General features: G+C 32.4%; 1 protein-coding gene across 27 annotated transcripts in view; it reads left to right on the forward strand.

The window, feature by feature from the left end:
- The window catches only part of LOC127726562 (ralBP1-associated Eps domain-containing protein 1-like), a 70151-nt gene that overhangs the window by 25067 nt on the left and 28706 nt on the right, over positions 1-16378 (forward strand). For 23 of the 27 annotated variants that reach the window (XR_007993576.1, XR_007993572.1, XR_007993574.1 and 20 more), the window contains exons 7-11: positions 598-774; positions 3679-3742; positions 13172-13317; positions 14115-14344; positions 14709-14796. Coding sequence is in view for 6 of the 27 variants with exons in the window: in XM_052233953.1 (XP_052089913.1) it covers positions 598-774; positions 3679-3742; positions 13172-13317; positions 14115-14344; positions 14709-14796 (705 nt within the window). In the remaining 21 variants the exon portion in view is untranslated. The remainder of the gene's footprint in view (positions 1-597; positions 775-3678; positions 3743-13171; positions 13318-14114; positions 14345-14708; positions 14797-16378) is intronic. The other 4 variants (XM_052233955.1, XM_052233959.1, XM_052233956.1 and 1 more) reach the window with 3 other exon arrangements.

A 16378-nucleotide genomic window follows, 5' to 3' on the forward strand; every position in this document is an offset into this window, starting at 1 on the left:
TACTTCAGAACCTTGCCATCACAAAAAAGAGTTTACCATTTGGTTATGGCATAAAAAGATGATAACCAAATTCAGTTTCAAGGTAAAATTTCAAAAGTAAATATAAAACATTGTCAGCATGAAACAGGCTTTAATACCCTTTTGTTAATTTACATTAAAATTTTTAACTGAATACCCATGGAGAGGTTTTTAGGTCAAGGTCAAGATCAAAACTTTCAATATGATACAGGCTCAACCATAGATCAATAACTGTCATATTTTGTATGCATAATGTTGATATTGATGTTTTCTGATTCTACGGTTAGGGTAAGTTCTTGGGGTTTTATTTTTGGTTTTTCTTGTCCCTGATTCCTATTTTCCTTAAAGATCAAATTTACACAATTTTTTCTTATTCATGTAATTAACAAAAAATAAATCCTTTCGTCAATTTTTCATTTTACAGCATATAAAAGAATACATGAGTTACATGACCCTTTAGCACTGTTCATATTCCTGTATTCATGGTAAAATAATAACAGATGGATTATAGCAGAAGATTTATGAGTGAAAAATAAGTCTTCAAAATAATCATTATTTTGTTGGTTTTTCTTATTTTAGGTTTATTAGGAACTGGTCCAAAGAAATATAATTTAGAGCCCCCTGGGTTTGACTCATCATCCATTAGTTCAGACCCAGAGAGTGTTGATGATGTTTGGGCCATCAGTGACGAACAAAAAGAATATTACATCAAACAATTCCAGAGCATGCAACCAGACTTAAACGGGGTTATAATAGGTAAGACTACTGGAACAATAGGGGGGGGGGAGTGTTAGGTAAGCCAAGCAGACTGTCCAGTAGCAAATATTTCATACATATATATAGGACTAGAACATAATAAAACAATAAATCAAATAAGTAGATGATGCCAAATGGATTTAATGGGGTCAATGGCCACAATTATTGTATGCCACTAGGAAAAAATGGTATATAACCGAAATTTTATATTTCTATTGCAAAATGACCTGAAAGCAAAGATCTGTCAAAACATTAGAAAAATGACCTACTATAACCTTACTGATCCTGATGATTAAGGATATTAACTATTTAATTCTAATTTCCCCAAATGTATATGTACTACAGCTTTAACATAAAAACTTCAGCCATTTTATTACCAGAAAACCATTTTTAGAATTTTGTATTGAGATTAGGAACTGTAGTTTTTGTCTCACCTGCAACGAAAGTTGCGGAAAACGTGACATAGGGATTGCTTTTCTGGCGATGATGGCATCAACAATTGTTAAGTTTTCTGCTTAAGTTAGTTTGATAGGAACTACTTGTGATAGATGATTGATATTTAATACAAGGTTGCATTACTATCAGTACATATCAGTTTGACGACTATTTAGAGTCCCTGCCCCTAGGTCATGGTCCAGAAACTTTGAATTAATTAGCACATTTCAATGTTAAGTTTTCTGCTTAAGTTAGTTTGATAGGATCTACTTGTGATAGATCAATTATATTTGTATGAAGGTGCATAACTCTCAGTTCATATCAGTCTGACAACTATTTCAAGGCCCTGTCCCCTAAGTCATGGTCCAGTGACTTTGAATTAATTAGCAATTTTCAATGTTAAGTTTTCTGCTTATTCAATTTGATAAGAACTACTTGTGATAGATAATGATATTTTGTATAAGGTTGCATTACTATCAGTACATATTAGTTTGATGATTATCTTCAGGCCCTGCCCACTAGATAATGGGGCATTAAGTTTAACCCTTGTCCGTCTGTACATACGTACATCCCAAAATTGGTTTCTGTTCTCTAACTTGAGTTTGCCTCAACCAAATGTTATGAAACTTATGCACAATGCTTATTACCACAAAACACAGATCAAGTTTGAATTTTGGTGGCGTCACTTTAACCGTTCTAGAGTTATGGCCCTTTATAAATGGAAAAATTGCAAAATTTTTAGTGTCCGTTCTCTAACTTATTAAAGTTTGCCTCAACCAAATGTTATGAAACTTATAAAAAAATTCCTATTACCACAAAACACAGATCAAGTTTGAATTTTGGTGGCGTCACTTTAACCGTTCTAGAGTTATGCCCCTTTAGAAATGGAAAAATTGCAAAATTTTTAGTTTCCGTTCTCTAACTTAAGTTTGCATCAACCAAATGTTATGAAACTTATAAACAATGCTTATTACCACAAAACACAGATCAAGTTTGATTTTAGTGGCGTCAATTTAACCGTTCTAGAGTTATGCTCCTTTATAAATGGAAAAATTGCAAAATTTTTATTTTCTTCTAAATATCAAAGTAATTTTTAAAATTGGAGTTATATTCCTTTGTCCATGATTATAGTTGAATCAACTACAATCAATGCTTTATACAATGCAATGTTTAATTTTGACTTCCACTGATAAAACACAGATCAAGTTTAATTTGGGTAGTATCACTTGAACCATTATTGAGTTATGCCCCTTTATAAATCGAAAGATTGCAAAATTTTTAGTTTCCATCCTGTAACTTAAGTTTGCCCCAACCAAACATTATGAAACCGATACACAATATTCATTATCACAAAACTAAGATCAAGTACAAATTTTTTGTTTCTGTTTTCTGACTTTAGTTTGCCTCAACAAAATGTTATGAAACTTATACACAATGCTTATTACTACATAATACAGATTAAGTATGAAATTTGGTGGCTACACTTTCACCATTCTTGAGTTGTGTCCCTTTATAAACATAAAAATTGCTGAATTTTTCGTTTTCTGTTCTCTAACTTTAGTTTGTCTCAACCAAATGTTATAAAACTTATACACAACGGTTCTAGAGTTATGCGTGTTTACAAATAGAAAAATTGCTGAATTTTTAGTTTCTGTTCTCTTAAGTTAGCCTCAACTAAATGTTATGAGACTTACACACAATGCTTATTACCACAAAACTCAGATTTTACCGTTCTTCAGTTATGTCCCTTTTTAACTATTATAATATGCAAGCAGGGGCATCATCTGTGTCCACATGTGGACACTATCCACATTTATTTAAATTTTTATCTTGGTCCATAGCATATGTCTTAATGACAATAAAGACAATGCAATATGAAATTAGTTACTTTTAACAATACAAGTTTTGTTGTTTGTGTTAAATAATAATTGTGTATATGCCTAATTCTCTTGGAAATATCAGTTTTGTCAACATAATATATTTTCGATTAAAATATCCATACTTATCTGACAAAATTAGCTTATTGTCCAAAATAACTGAAAAAATGTGACCCAAAAATTCACCAAATTTTTTTTATGCTAAAAATAATGGATTTTTGGTACCAAAATAATTGTTAAATAAAGTTTTTTTTAAATATCATTATTTCTGAAATTTTATTTTTACAATTAAACATATACTCATTTCAGTGTTAAAATATTCCAGTAAACTGTTATCATGATTATAAGATGCAAGTAAAAGTACAAGACACACCATTGCCAGAATAAACTGATGGATTTGTAAACAATTGTTTTTCCAAAACACTACACAGAAAAAACTTAAGCTTAAAAGCTTAAGTAGCATTAGCAAAGAAAAAAGAAAAATAAATGGAATGAACTAAGGTTCTCCAGAAGTGACATTGAAATGTTCAAATCTGATAGTTGATAAATATCAAAGTGGATTGTTTTTGCATAATTATATTAAATATTTTAGGTGGAGTTGCAAAAGAATTTTTCGAGAAGTCCAAATTACCGGTCAGAGAATTGTCACAGATCTGGTAAGATATATTGTTTTGGCAAATAACTAGATCAAAAGAACAAGGATGTAAAGGTCAATGGCCTTCCTTTACTTTAGGGGTCCCAACATTACTGTTAAAAAATGAAAGGTCCCACAATATATAGTAAAATTGAGAATGGAAATGGAGAATATGTCAAAGAGACAACAACCCGACCAAAGAGCAGATAACAGTGTATTTAAAATGCATTGTGCCGTTGTTTTATTATATATTCTGTTGTATTGATTATTTATAAAGTATTGGCTTGTATATAGGTTGTCGGACCCCTATAGTAAAAGAAGGCATTATAGAACTCTTTTACTTTAGGGGTCCTCTTTTTACTTTAGGGGTCCCAAATTTTCAGCAGCCCAGTACTTTCATCCATTTTACTTAATATTAATAAATAATATCTATACAACAAAAATCAAATAAAAGAATGTGAGGAAATAAAATTTAATACTTACAACAGGTAGAGAAGTAAATATTTTATATTATTACAAAAAAAGTACTATTATGGACCGGGACCTCTATAAAGTAAAATCCAAAATTGTCAGGACCCCTAAAGTAAAAGAAGGCCAGGTAAATAGATATGCAAAAGATACCAAAGGGACATTCAAACTCATTAGTCGAAAATAAACTGACAATGCCATGGCTAAAAGTGAAAAACTATCAAAAGACAAACAGTATGCAAAACACAACATAGAAAACTAAAGACAGCAACAGAATGAACAGGAACCTGACCAAAAACTGGGGGTGATTTACGGTGCTATGGAAGGGTGAACACATGTGACACGTGTCGTGTTGCTCATGTCAGTACAAAGCTGGTGATGAGTGTAATTCGGTAGATCGCATTGGAGGAAAAGAGGGCATGCTTGTGGTTTTGGCAATTGGAACATATCCGTTGTCGTCTGTCATTCTCATATTCCATTGTGGTCAATCAAAGCTCATAAAATCATAATGTATTTCATGTATGGACATTTGACAAGTCATCAAAGCAGAATGACTTTGATATGAGAATAGTATGATAAATGGAGTTAACATAGAATAATTAGATAAAATTGCACAGATCTTTTTATGAAATTACTGTACATAAACATGATGAATACTCTGAAATAAATTTCAGCCATAGGCAAAAAAAAAGTGTGTTTCCAGGTGTGATCGGAAAAAAGCTCTTCCTTAAGCACGTCCCATAATTGTCTGGGTCTAATTAGTGCTATTTGTTAAAGCATTTTTGTGACCATGAATGATAGTAAACAAATGGCAAAGTAATGACTAGTGTGCTCGCAGTTCCATTGATGAAACTATAAACCTGATGATTGTTTCACACATTTAAAGCCATTCAAACAATGGTTCAAAGAACTTCATTGGGAAATCAATGGGAAAAAAGTATTGAGAGAAAAAAAATCCTGATCTACCAGCCCTATTTTTTGGGGGGCATGCATCTGACAACACATCTATTTGGGGTTTTTATGCCCCCACCGTAGCGGAGGGGGCCTAAAGTTTTACCCTTGTCCGTCTGTACGTCCCTCCGTCCGTACATCCCAAAGTTGGTATCCGTTCTCTAACTTTAGTTTGCCTCAACCAAATGTTATGAAACTTATACACAATGCTTATTACCACTAAATACAGATCAAGTTTGAATTTTGGTGGCGTCACTTTTACCGTTCTAGAGTTATGCTCCTTGACAAATGGAAAAATTGCTAAATTTTTCATTTCCGTTCTCTAACTTAAGTTTGTCTCAACCAAATGTTATAAAGCTTATACACAATGCTAATTTCCACAATATACAGATCAAGTTTGAATTTTGGTGCCGTCACTTTTACTGTTCTAGAGTTATGCCCTTTACAAATGGAAAAATTGTTAAAATTTTCTTTTGTTTTTTTTCTAAATATCGTCATTTTTTTTAAATTGGAGTTAACTTCCTTTGACCATGATTATAGTTGAATCAACTACAATCAATGCTTTATACAATGCAATGTTTAATTTTGGCTTCCACTGATAAATTAAAGCAGTTTTTACCCTTCATTTCTAAAAATATTTTAAAGTCTTCTTTGAAAATTGGGGTTATCTTTCTTTGTGCATAATGGTAGTTGAATCAACTACAACCAATGCTTTATACAAAGCAATATTCAATTTTACTTCCTGCTGATAAATGAAAGTAATCTTTACCATTCAGTGCTTACAAGCACTTTGATTACCATTCTAGGGTTATGCCCCTTTACAAATGAAAAAATTGCTTTTTTTTTCATTTCCATTCTCTAACTTGAGTTTGTCTTAAAGGGAAAATTCGCGATTTTTTACTTATCATCTTATTATGTTCATAATACCATTAAAAACATATTCACCAAGTTTTATCTGGATATGAAGAAAATTGGGAATTATTAATTCTATTTATTCAAACTTCCTGACTTATGTGACGTAGTTTAAGTCTTTTTGCATGCCGGGAGTGGATTAATCTCATTTAAAGTCTTGTTCGTTAATCATCTAATAACGCGATTTAAAGCGCATCAACGACTTTTGGTGTAGCTATTAACCAACTAACAATTCAGAAAGAAAAGTGATCAGCCGTGCATTTTTTTAAATTAAAATTTACGATTTATATTTTAAGGATTTCTGATATGATTATAGTAATAAAAGCAAATCATACAATAGAATTTTTTTATGATTTTTTTTTCGACGGATATTTTGAACAACATATATAACTGATAGTATATAGAAATTCACGTTTGTATTCTCCCCTATTACTTCAGTCGAGGATTTGTCTTACTATACAAATCCTTGCTTCAGTCTAGTACTGTGTAAATACAATGCATGTGTATTATGCTGACACCACCTGGTAAAGGCGTGGTTAAATTCACGGTAATTAAAAGATTAGCATTATGTAATTTTAATCCTTTGATCTTCACTAGAGTGGTGTTTGTCCTCAAGGGTTCACCGTTGCAGGTATGAGACAGATTTTTTTTAATTATTAAGGGAGGAATATGGTGGCAAAATACCTTAATCGCCGTTATATATATATTTTTTTAACATTTTGCATTTGCTCAGTTTTTAAATAAATAGGTGAGTATTTTGTTGTAACATCGAAATTCTGAATCACTTTTAATAAAATAATTATATAAATATTATAAATGGCCCACGAAAACGAGCGTATAAATCAAAACAGTGCTATTTTAAATTATCATCGGTAACCTTGAATATTTAAATGTGCAGAGAAAATTATCAGTTACAAAAATATAGTTTTGTCGTCCAAAGCGATCTTCATTTACCTAATCAGGAATGACAACGTATTTATATAATTCTTTAGCTATTTGACCAACGATGTTTTAAAAAATTAGCAGAATTAATCTAACGTCAACTTTCCTTTTTTAAATGGAGACAGAACGTCGAAATCAATTTTCACTGTGCTTGATATCTTGTACCTTTGTAAGACTTATCATTCATTCATAAACCCACTCTAAACCAGAAACATATATACGTCTGTTTAAACTGACAAGAAAACTCCTAAAGCGGACAAGCAGTATATTCTGTAAATTTCTGAGATTTAATGCAAAGAAATAAAAAAAATCCCGAAATGAATTTGATCTTGGAAAATATTCACATCCTCATTCGGTCTGAAAAAAAGATACGAATTTGGTATACAGAACAAGCAGAAGTGTGAATGTTATAAAACCTAATTGTTATATCAGAAACCATTATAAATATGAACATGTATACGTAAGACCTCATGGGACGTCACCTAACCACATTCAGGTAATATACAAGTAGCTGTTATACCCGGAAATGTCAAGGTTAATCATAGATAGATAGACATGACCTCAGACCAACCAACCCCCCCCCCCCCCCCCCCTTGTCGTTAAATAGAGATCTAGTGTATACATGTCTCTGCGTTAACTTATAAAAATAACAGGAAATAATAAACTTGAAATAGATTTATGATGAATACTTTGCAACTGCGACACCCCTTTTTTATCACAACGTACATGCATGCATTTAAATGATTGTCCGTTACATGCGATTTAGAATGACAATCGTACGTACAATCCTATAGTTCATGGTGAGTCCTTTTCTATCTGATATGCGACTTTTCGTATTTATATTTTCTCTTATATTACCGGTACTGTCATTTAATATCTAATGCAATATTAAGAGTGGTTAAATCCCCTACAAGCTAACTAAATAAATAAATCAACCCTCTAGCTGACCAGACGTTAATACAACTACCATCAGTCTATCCGGAGTGAAGTTTCTTTATTTCTTCAAATAGGCTTTTGGGGATCATTAGTGCACGTCCAGTGGCATGTATATATAACATGCATGTCGGACCAGGAAAATGTGATGATGACGAATTTCTTAAACTGTTCGAAATAATCTTATTGAAATATAAATCTGTGATTTTACTATGTCTATAGCTTCGATGAACCAAAGCAAGTTAGATATCGACCTGTATTTAAATCAGATTGGTTCTGGATGTTTCTCTCGTATATTCAATATACTTGTATGATATTAGTTCTATATTGCGACTATCCATAGTTCCGTATTAAACCTTCCATCTAGGCGTATAAACCAATGATCGACAAGTGCCGCACATTTTGTTAAATCAATATTTGTATGTTTCAAAATGTCCATAATTATTGACAACGAGTATATACTTACATTTTCCCCAATTTACCCTTGGAAAATGTGTAAATAGATTTTTATTTCATCAAATCCTTTTTTTTTTAAATTATTTAAATTTTCATAAATATCATTCTTTACACCAAAAATGTTATTTATAAACAAGCGTATGAGTTTAGCAATGACTAGTATATCACTATCGGATACGCTATACAAAGTTGTATATTACACCTGAAAGATTCAAAATGGAAGTTACATGTTATCGGCCGTGTACACTGATCAATACCCCCAGAAAAGAAGTGATGCACGAACTTTGTTTTATGTAATTGTGTAATAACAGTTTTAAAGCCCGACAGGAAATCGCTTGAATACCTGTACGTGTCACCTCACAATACCTCTGGGAACAATTCCTTTAGCCATTCTGGTGATCAGATAAGGAAAGGTTCGAATTTATTTTAAAAAGTTTATTACATAAAACAATTATGAACAAACTAGATTTTCAAAAACAATTTTACACGGAACACTTATTTATAACTTTGACTTTTTAACTAATTTCAATTTCTTGTTTTAAATACTTTGTAAACAAAACAGTTTCAAAACGACAGACCATACTATTAGTACTAGTTATTTAAAAAATAATATATATAAAATTACATTTTCCGTATCAAGTTAGTTAGGAAAGGTTGCACAACCATGTCTATCATAATCTTTTTTGTGACCCGGGTAACTGTTTATGCTTTCCTTGTCGGATAAAACAACCGTACGCTTGACAAGATATCGACACTCAATTACGGCTACGTTAGGTTACTGCTTGTTTTGGTCCTTTGTGGTTTATAGATATATCGTGGTCAATATTCGGGGAGGATGTCAAAATGGCCGCATGCGGAGAATTGATACTCTAAATTTAAAATCGATGTTGATCTCTTAACTTGCAGAATAAAACTTTAATATCTATGAATTTGTGCTTTTTTATACATAATGAACAGAATATGAATTTTTCATTTTTTTGCGAAGTTTCCCTTTAACTAAATGTAATTTCTAAAAATATCAATGTCATTATTCAAGTAATTTTTAAAATTGGAGTTATCTTCCTTTGTCCATGATTATAGTTGAATCAACTACAATCAATGCTTTATACAATGCAATGTTTAATTTTGCCTTCCACTGATAAAACACAGATCAAGTTGAATTTGGGTATTGTCATTTAACCATTATTGAGTTATGCCCCTTTATAAATCGAACGATTATAAAATTTTTAGTTTCCATTCTGTAACTTAAGTTTGCCCCAAGCAAACATTATGAAACCTATACACAATATTCTAACCTCAAAACTAAGATAATGTACAATTTTTTTGTTTCCGTTCTCTAACTTTAGTTTGCCTCAACCAAATGTTATGAAACTTATACACAATGCTTATTACTATATAATACAGATTAAGTACGAAACTTGGTGGCGACACTTTTACCATTCTTGAGTTATATCCCTTTATAAACATAAAAATTGCTGAATTTTTCGTTTCCGTTCTCTAACTTTAGTTTGTCTCAACCAAATGTTATAAAACTTGTACACAACGGTTCTAAAGTTATGCGGGTTTACAAATAGAAAAATTGCTGAATTTTTAGTTTCTGTTCTCTACTTAAGTTGGCCTCAACCAAATGTTATGAGACTTTTACACAATTCTTATTAACACAAAACTCAGATCAAGTTCAAATTTGGGTAGCGTCACTTTTACCGTTCTTCAGTTATGTCCCTTTATAACTATATGATATGTAAGCAGGGGCATCATCTGTGTCCACATGTGGACACAATCCACATTTATTTTATTAAGTCTCCCAAACGAAGTTTGGGAAGACTTATTGTTTTTGCTCAGTTCTTATTATTATTATGTCACCCGATCGACAATGTCGGGTGACATTTTGCTTTTCCTCTGTTTCTTTTTCCCTATTATTATTATTATTATTATTTTTCTTCCACCTAATTTTGTCCACCCGCTTTCTCAGAGCCAAAGCTACCAATCCGAATGATGGTTCACTATAACAAGGAACCCTGACTTTCCAGTTGCAGTGCAACTTTGGAACTAAAAGATGGCTGCCATCACCATGGAAACTGAAAAATGGTGAAAAAATATAATTTTGGAGTTCGCTGAATTATTTGAGAATGCTTAAGCTTAAAATCTTTAGATTTTAATACAATGTAGGTGCCCACTATATACTGGTTTGGGATGATTTTGGCAATCATTGGAACTGCTATGTTGCCATGGATACTACACCAAAAATTTCAAAAATATCGAAATGCTCCAAATTTAATAAAACTTCACAGTAACGATGAGCAACATTGGTAGATAAAGAATTTGGCGTTGGAATATCGAAAATGTCTGCCGTTACCATGGAAACAATGCAAAACAGGTCAAAATGCTCAAAAAACCTTAAAGTGGCATTTACTTTCTTAATATGGTAGGTCAAATCCATTGAAATTTTGATGGTATGTTCCCTCCCATGTACCAATGTGGTATCTGCCAATAAATTTTTGGAATGGTCTCTGTAACCATAGGAACCATCTAAAATGTCAAAAATTTCAAAAATTTCAAAATGCACCAAAATTGATGAAACTTAATATGATTGTTGACTGGCAAGTCTGGATGAGACTTTTGACTTTGGAATTTCCAAAATGGCCACCGTTGCCATGGAAACTGCAAAAATGTCAAAAATTTTCAAAATGCTTTCAAATTAATGAAACTTGATAGGATTGTTAACTGGCAAGTAAAGATGACACTTTTGACTTTGAAATTTTCAAAATGGCTGCCGTTGCCATGGAAATCGCAAAAATGTGAATTTTTTTAAAATGCTCTGAATGTACTGAAAATTTACAGAAAGATGTACATGCATATATGTGCATTCACTAAATTTTTTGAAATGGCTGCCGCTTAGTGGCAATGGGGGAAGGGTGACATCCGCTATTGCTTGCAATGGCAATTCTAGTTATTATTATTCTTCCTCTTCCTCTTCCGCCGCTTTTAAATTTGAACTTGTCCGCACCCGTTCTCCAAAACCGCTTGTCAGATTAACTTAGGGTTTCACAATATGTTAGACTAACATGTCTAGTGGTGCAATTAGGGTTTTGTTTGTGCAATGGGGTTTATAAAGGGGTACTTTGAGGGGCAAAAAGAAAAGATGGTTTTACTATAGAACCCTATGGGATTTTATTTTTTAAAATTTTCAAATGATTATAAATTGAAAACCGTTTGTGATAGACACAATCTTTTTAATTGAAAATGTTCTAAATGATAAAACCCATTAAATGAAAAACAGGGTTAGTCCCCAGTCCCCAGTCACCTCCACCCCCTGCCATTTAAGAAAGTTCTAATACCTTGTAAGTGGTCAAGATCCCCACCCCTAAACCATATATATTCTGGTTTGTCATGCTAAGATGGTTTGAATGATATACAGGGTTAGTCCCCAGGGGTCATCCTGACCCCCTGCCATTTGAGAAAGTTCTAATATCTTGTAAATGGTCGAGATCCCCACCCCTAAACCATATATATTCTGGTTTGTCATGATAAAGCAAATCAAATGAAATACAGGGTTAGTCCCCAGGGGTAACCCCCACCCCCTGCCATTTAAGAAAGTTCTAATACCTTGTAAGTGGTCAAGATCCCCACCCCTAAACCATATATATTCTGGTTTGTCATGCTAAGATGGTTTGAATGATATACAGGGTTAGTCCCCAGGGGTCAACCCAACCCCCTGCCATTTGAGAAAGTTCTAATATCTTGTAAATGGTCAAGATCCCCACCCCTAAACCATATATATTCTGGTTTGTCATGCTAAGATGGTTTGAATGATATACAGGGTTAGTCCCCAGGGGTCATCCCGACCCCCTGCCATTTGAGAAAGTTCTAATATTTTGTAAATGGTCGAGATCCCCACCCCTAAACCATATATATTCTGGTTTGTCATGCCAAGATGATTTGAATGATATACAGGGTTAGTCCCCAGGCATCACTTATGCATATAACTTTACTGGACCAAACCAATTTTCACTGGACTTTGCCCAGTGTCAGGCGACCCTGGGAATTACGAATTATGGTAGCTTCATTTGGGAGACTTCGTAACAGCATCCTGTTACAATCATTTCTTGTTTTTTTTTGCCTTACCGAAAAAAGACACAGCGAAATTGGCATAGCATTTGCACATAGGTTACGATACATGTGTATTTACCTGGGAGGTATATTATAACAGCCATTATTATGTACATCTCTGAGTCTATTCTATGTATAGATATATTGAGAATTTTATCACTGTGTTGTTTACAAAGCGAAAGAAGCATGTCATATTAGAATTTGAAATATAATGAACTTTTCTGCATAAAGAGGAAAACGGTTATAAGTCTGATATTGAATCATATTTATATACAACACTGGCCATGTACAAAACATTGAATAACTTTGAAGATGGTGAAAACTAGTCAAAACTATGCAATGGTGTAGTAGACATTCCCAATCGGTTACTTGGGTCAAAGTTTAAGCAAATACTATTTGTATGATATATATGTACCAGGTGTTTATATTGTTATCTCATTCATTTATGCACAATTACATCAACAGATTCTTGAACAAATATATGTGAACCATTTTTTCAATGAATTGATTTTTCTATAAAAATATTTCAACAACAAAAAAACTCCCATAATCAACAAGAAAATATTAAAATTAAATTTAAATCATCAAAATTACATCAAATTTCATTCAAAAATTGTACCAGGTATTTTTAAAAAGCTTTCTTGTAGTGTATGTTGAATCAGTTATTTTTTAATTACAGGAATTTAGCTGACATCAATAAAGATGGTGCTCTGTCATTAGAAGAGTTCTGTATCGCTATGCATCTGGTTGTGTTACGAAGACACGAAATAGAACTCCCAGAACGACTACCTCTCTCGTTGATGCCATACACAGCATTCACAGATGGTAAGATAAATAGACTTACCACAAATCTGAGAAATTCTTTTTACTTGCATGGAAACGAAGTTTTGTTAGGGCTATTCCATTAAAATGTATGTTGGAGGGTAGGAAGGGAAGTTTAATTATTGAATGTGGGTCATGGGTCTTTTTTCAGTATGTGTATAAAAAATGGTTCTTGGTTGTAGGGATATTTTGAAAGTCCCTTCCTACCCTCCCACATACATTTTAATTGAATAGCCCTTATAAAAATCTTAAGGTTTGGTATATCTGAAAATTCTGTTTTTGTTTACTTTGTCCCAAAACATGTGTGAGCTCTTGCCAGGTTGTTCTCCAAAGCAGTATATCATATTGCAGAATCATGCCATTGATTAAGATACAGGTGCTGTGTCCAAGCTTTTCCTATAAAACTTTGTTCTACTTTGCAGGATTTGGATATTGACATGATTGATGTGTAGTTTTGTGTACTTAAAGTTATGTTAAGTAAATTTCATATTTACATGTGTTGACTGTTGAGCTAAGCTTTTCAAGAATGTCTCTGTTGCTTGTAATGTAAATATACAGATTGTTTCAGCTGCAATATGATACACTAAGAAGGACAATCTAACTTCATATTTCTGCAATAAATGTTTTATCATGTTTATAATGTAAAACCAAAAATTTATAACAATACTATATTGACTTATTTCATCACTGCATTACATAAAAAAAAACTAAGTACGAGTTTCATTTGGAAAAAAAAAGCACCCTTAAATCTTGAAAAAAGTAAATAAAGAATATTTTTACAATTTTGTCATGTATTGTAGAAGAACCATTCAGTACAGACCTTCCCAAAGGAAGTACATTGAAGAGGGCCAATTCTCCTCAGTCAACATCACCACAAGCACAACAGCAGTGGGCACAGTCATTAATCCAAGAGTCCCCAAGGGTGCCCAGTGATATGTCATCACCTAATCAACCTGTACAGTTTGATTTCTCTAAACCAGTTCCTTCAGATCCAGTAAGTCAATCTTCTGGACCGGTTCCTTCAGATCCAGTTAGTCAATCTTCTGGACTGGTTCCTTCAGATCTAGTAAGCCATTTTTCTGGACTGGTTCCTTCAGATCCAGTAAGTATTTTTTCTGGAATGGTTCCTTCAAATCCAGTAAGTCATTTCTCCAAACTGGTTCCTTCGAATTCAGATCCAGTGAGTTATATTTCTGGTTGATTCCATCAGATCCAGTAAGCCATTTTTTTCTTGAATGGGTCCTACAGATTCAGTAAGTCATTTATTCATGGATTGATACAAATTTTATTACACAGCTCTGTCAAATATTAGCAATAATATTTAAAAACAAATGTTTAATTAATTGCATAGGTAACTTTACTTGGATTATGACCTTCAAGAATTTGTTTTGTAGGAAGCTGTCATTGTTCATCCTGTCCCTATGAGAGCGTCACCAGAAACATTAAAGAAAGATGGTAGGGAAAGGGTTAGGGCATACTCAGGTAGAGCTAATAGCATGCTTACTAACTTATCTTTTCTTGTTCATCATGGAATATCAAGTAAAATACCTTCATCGACCGTCACATGAATGTCACATGTTTAGTGAATTTGTGATTGTGTGTCACACTCTTTTTTTTATCAATATTAAACAATCTAAATATTATATGTGTCTGTTGAAAGTTCCAATTTTTCATTTAAAGTTAATCTTATCTTATAAAAGAAAAGTTTTATACTGCAACATTCAGTATCTGAAACAAATTTCAATAGAAGTACAAGTATTTGTAAATTTTAACAACTGATGGTAACCATGGTAACCTTACAGTGCTTTGAAATCACATGCATTTGTGTAGAGAAACGAATTAACTATGTAATATATACCATGATGCCAAGATCTTTTCTATTTATTAAGTTTTGGGTGACATTGCAATTGGGAGTTTCCAGTTTCTTTTTTTTCCCGACTGTGCAAGACCCTCATGGGTTGTCAAGGTCGTTAAAAACCCCCTTGTCGTCGTAGTTTATTCTTCACTTTACCAGCAATTAAGATAAACAAACACTTGAAATAGATTTTGTAAATCAAATTTTCCTGGACTCTCTGTTAGATTTCTAAAGAACCGGAAACTCTCAAATTAAGCTATGGTATTAATAGAGTGAAGTCAGTTTTATGTAGAGTAAAATATTAACACAGTCTATTTTTAACATTACTATGCCTTTAAAGACTTTTAAAATATTGGAATTATAGTTTAATGAATGAATATTTTCTATAATTATGACCTGATAAAATAGAAAATGATCAGTAAATTTCAACACATATGACAATGATCCAGGTTGTATTTTTTTTTAATTGTTTTTGTATTTTTTTGTAATTTCTTTTTTTGTGAATTATTGAGAAATGCAAAATATTTTTTTTCAATTTCAGTATATTTTTTAACATTTTCTTGTCTAAGACGCATTCAGAAACATAGTTTCATGTTTGTCACAAAAATTAAGTTAAGGGTATTCTTATCTTAACTGCATGTGTGAATGGCATGCATGGTTTATGATCATGTGTTATACTAGCATGTCAGAATACAGAATGTCTCTTCCATTTATCTATCCTCTTCAGCTTCTGCATCTTCAATATATCATATGCATGAATAGAAAAAACTTTCAACATTCCAGTATATACATATCCAGAATGTTAACTCGTACAAAATTGAACAAGTAACCTATACGGTAGAAATAGTGACATGTATACAAGTAAATTGAACGCAACACAATAGACACCTTAGTTACCTGCCCTAAATTACCTCCATGTAATTGCACAAAGGGAGATAATTTTTTAATTGTCTCCATTGATATCTTTTCTATATAAAAGGAGGATAATTATGTTTTTATTCTAATTCACAATTCACAATCTGTTAATAATTTAACTTAACTACTGAATATACATTAGGAGATAATTTGAATTGTCTCCCTTGAGCTCTTTACTGTTTATTATCAGTTGGAAGTACTTTCTAAGAATATGTCTGAAAATAAGATAGTTCTGTTTCAAAAGAATATATCAAAATTGTGGCTCATATCTCCTAATTAATCAATCCTTTTGTT

This window comes from Mytilus californianus, unplaced genomic scaffold, assembly GCF_021869535.1.
Source record: "Mytilus californianus isolate M0D057914Y unplaced genomic scaffold, xbMytCali1.0.p SCAF_18, whole genome shotgun sequence".
NCBI classification, from domain to species: domain Eukaryota; kingdom Metazoa; phylum Mollusca; class Bivalvia; order Mytilida; family Mytilidae; genus Mytilus; species Mytilus californianus.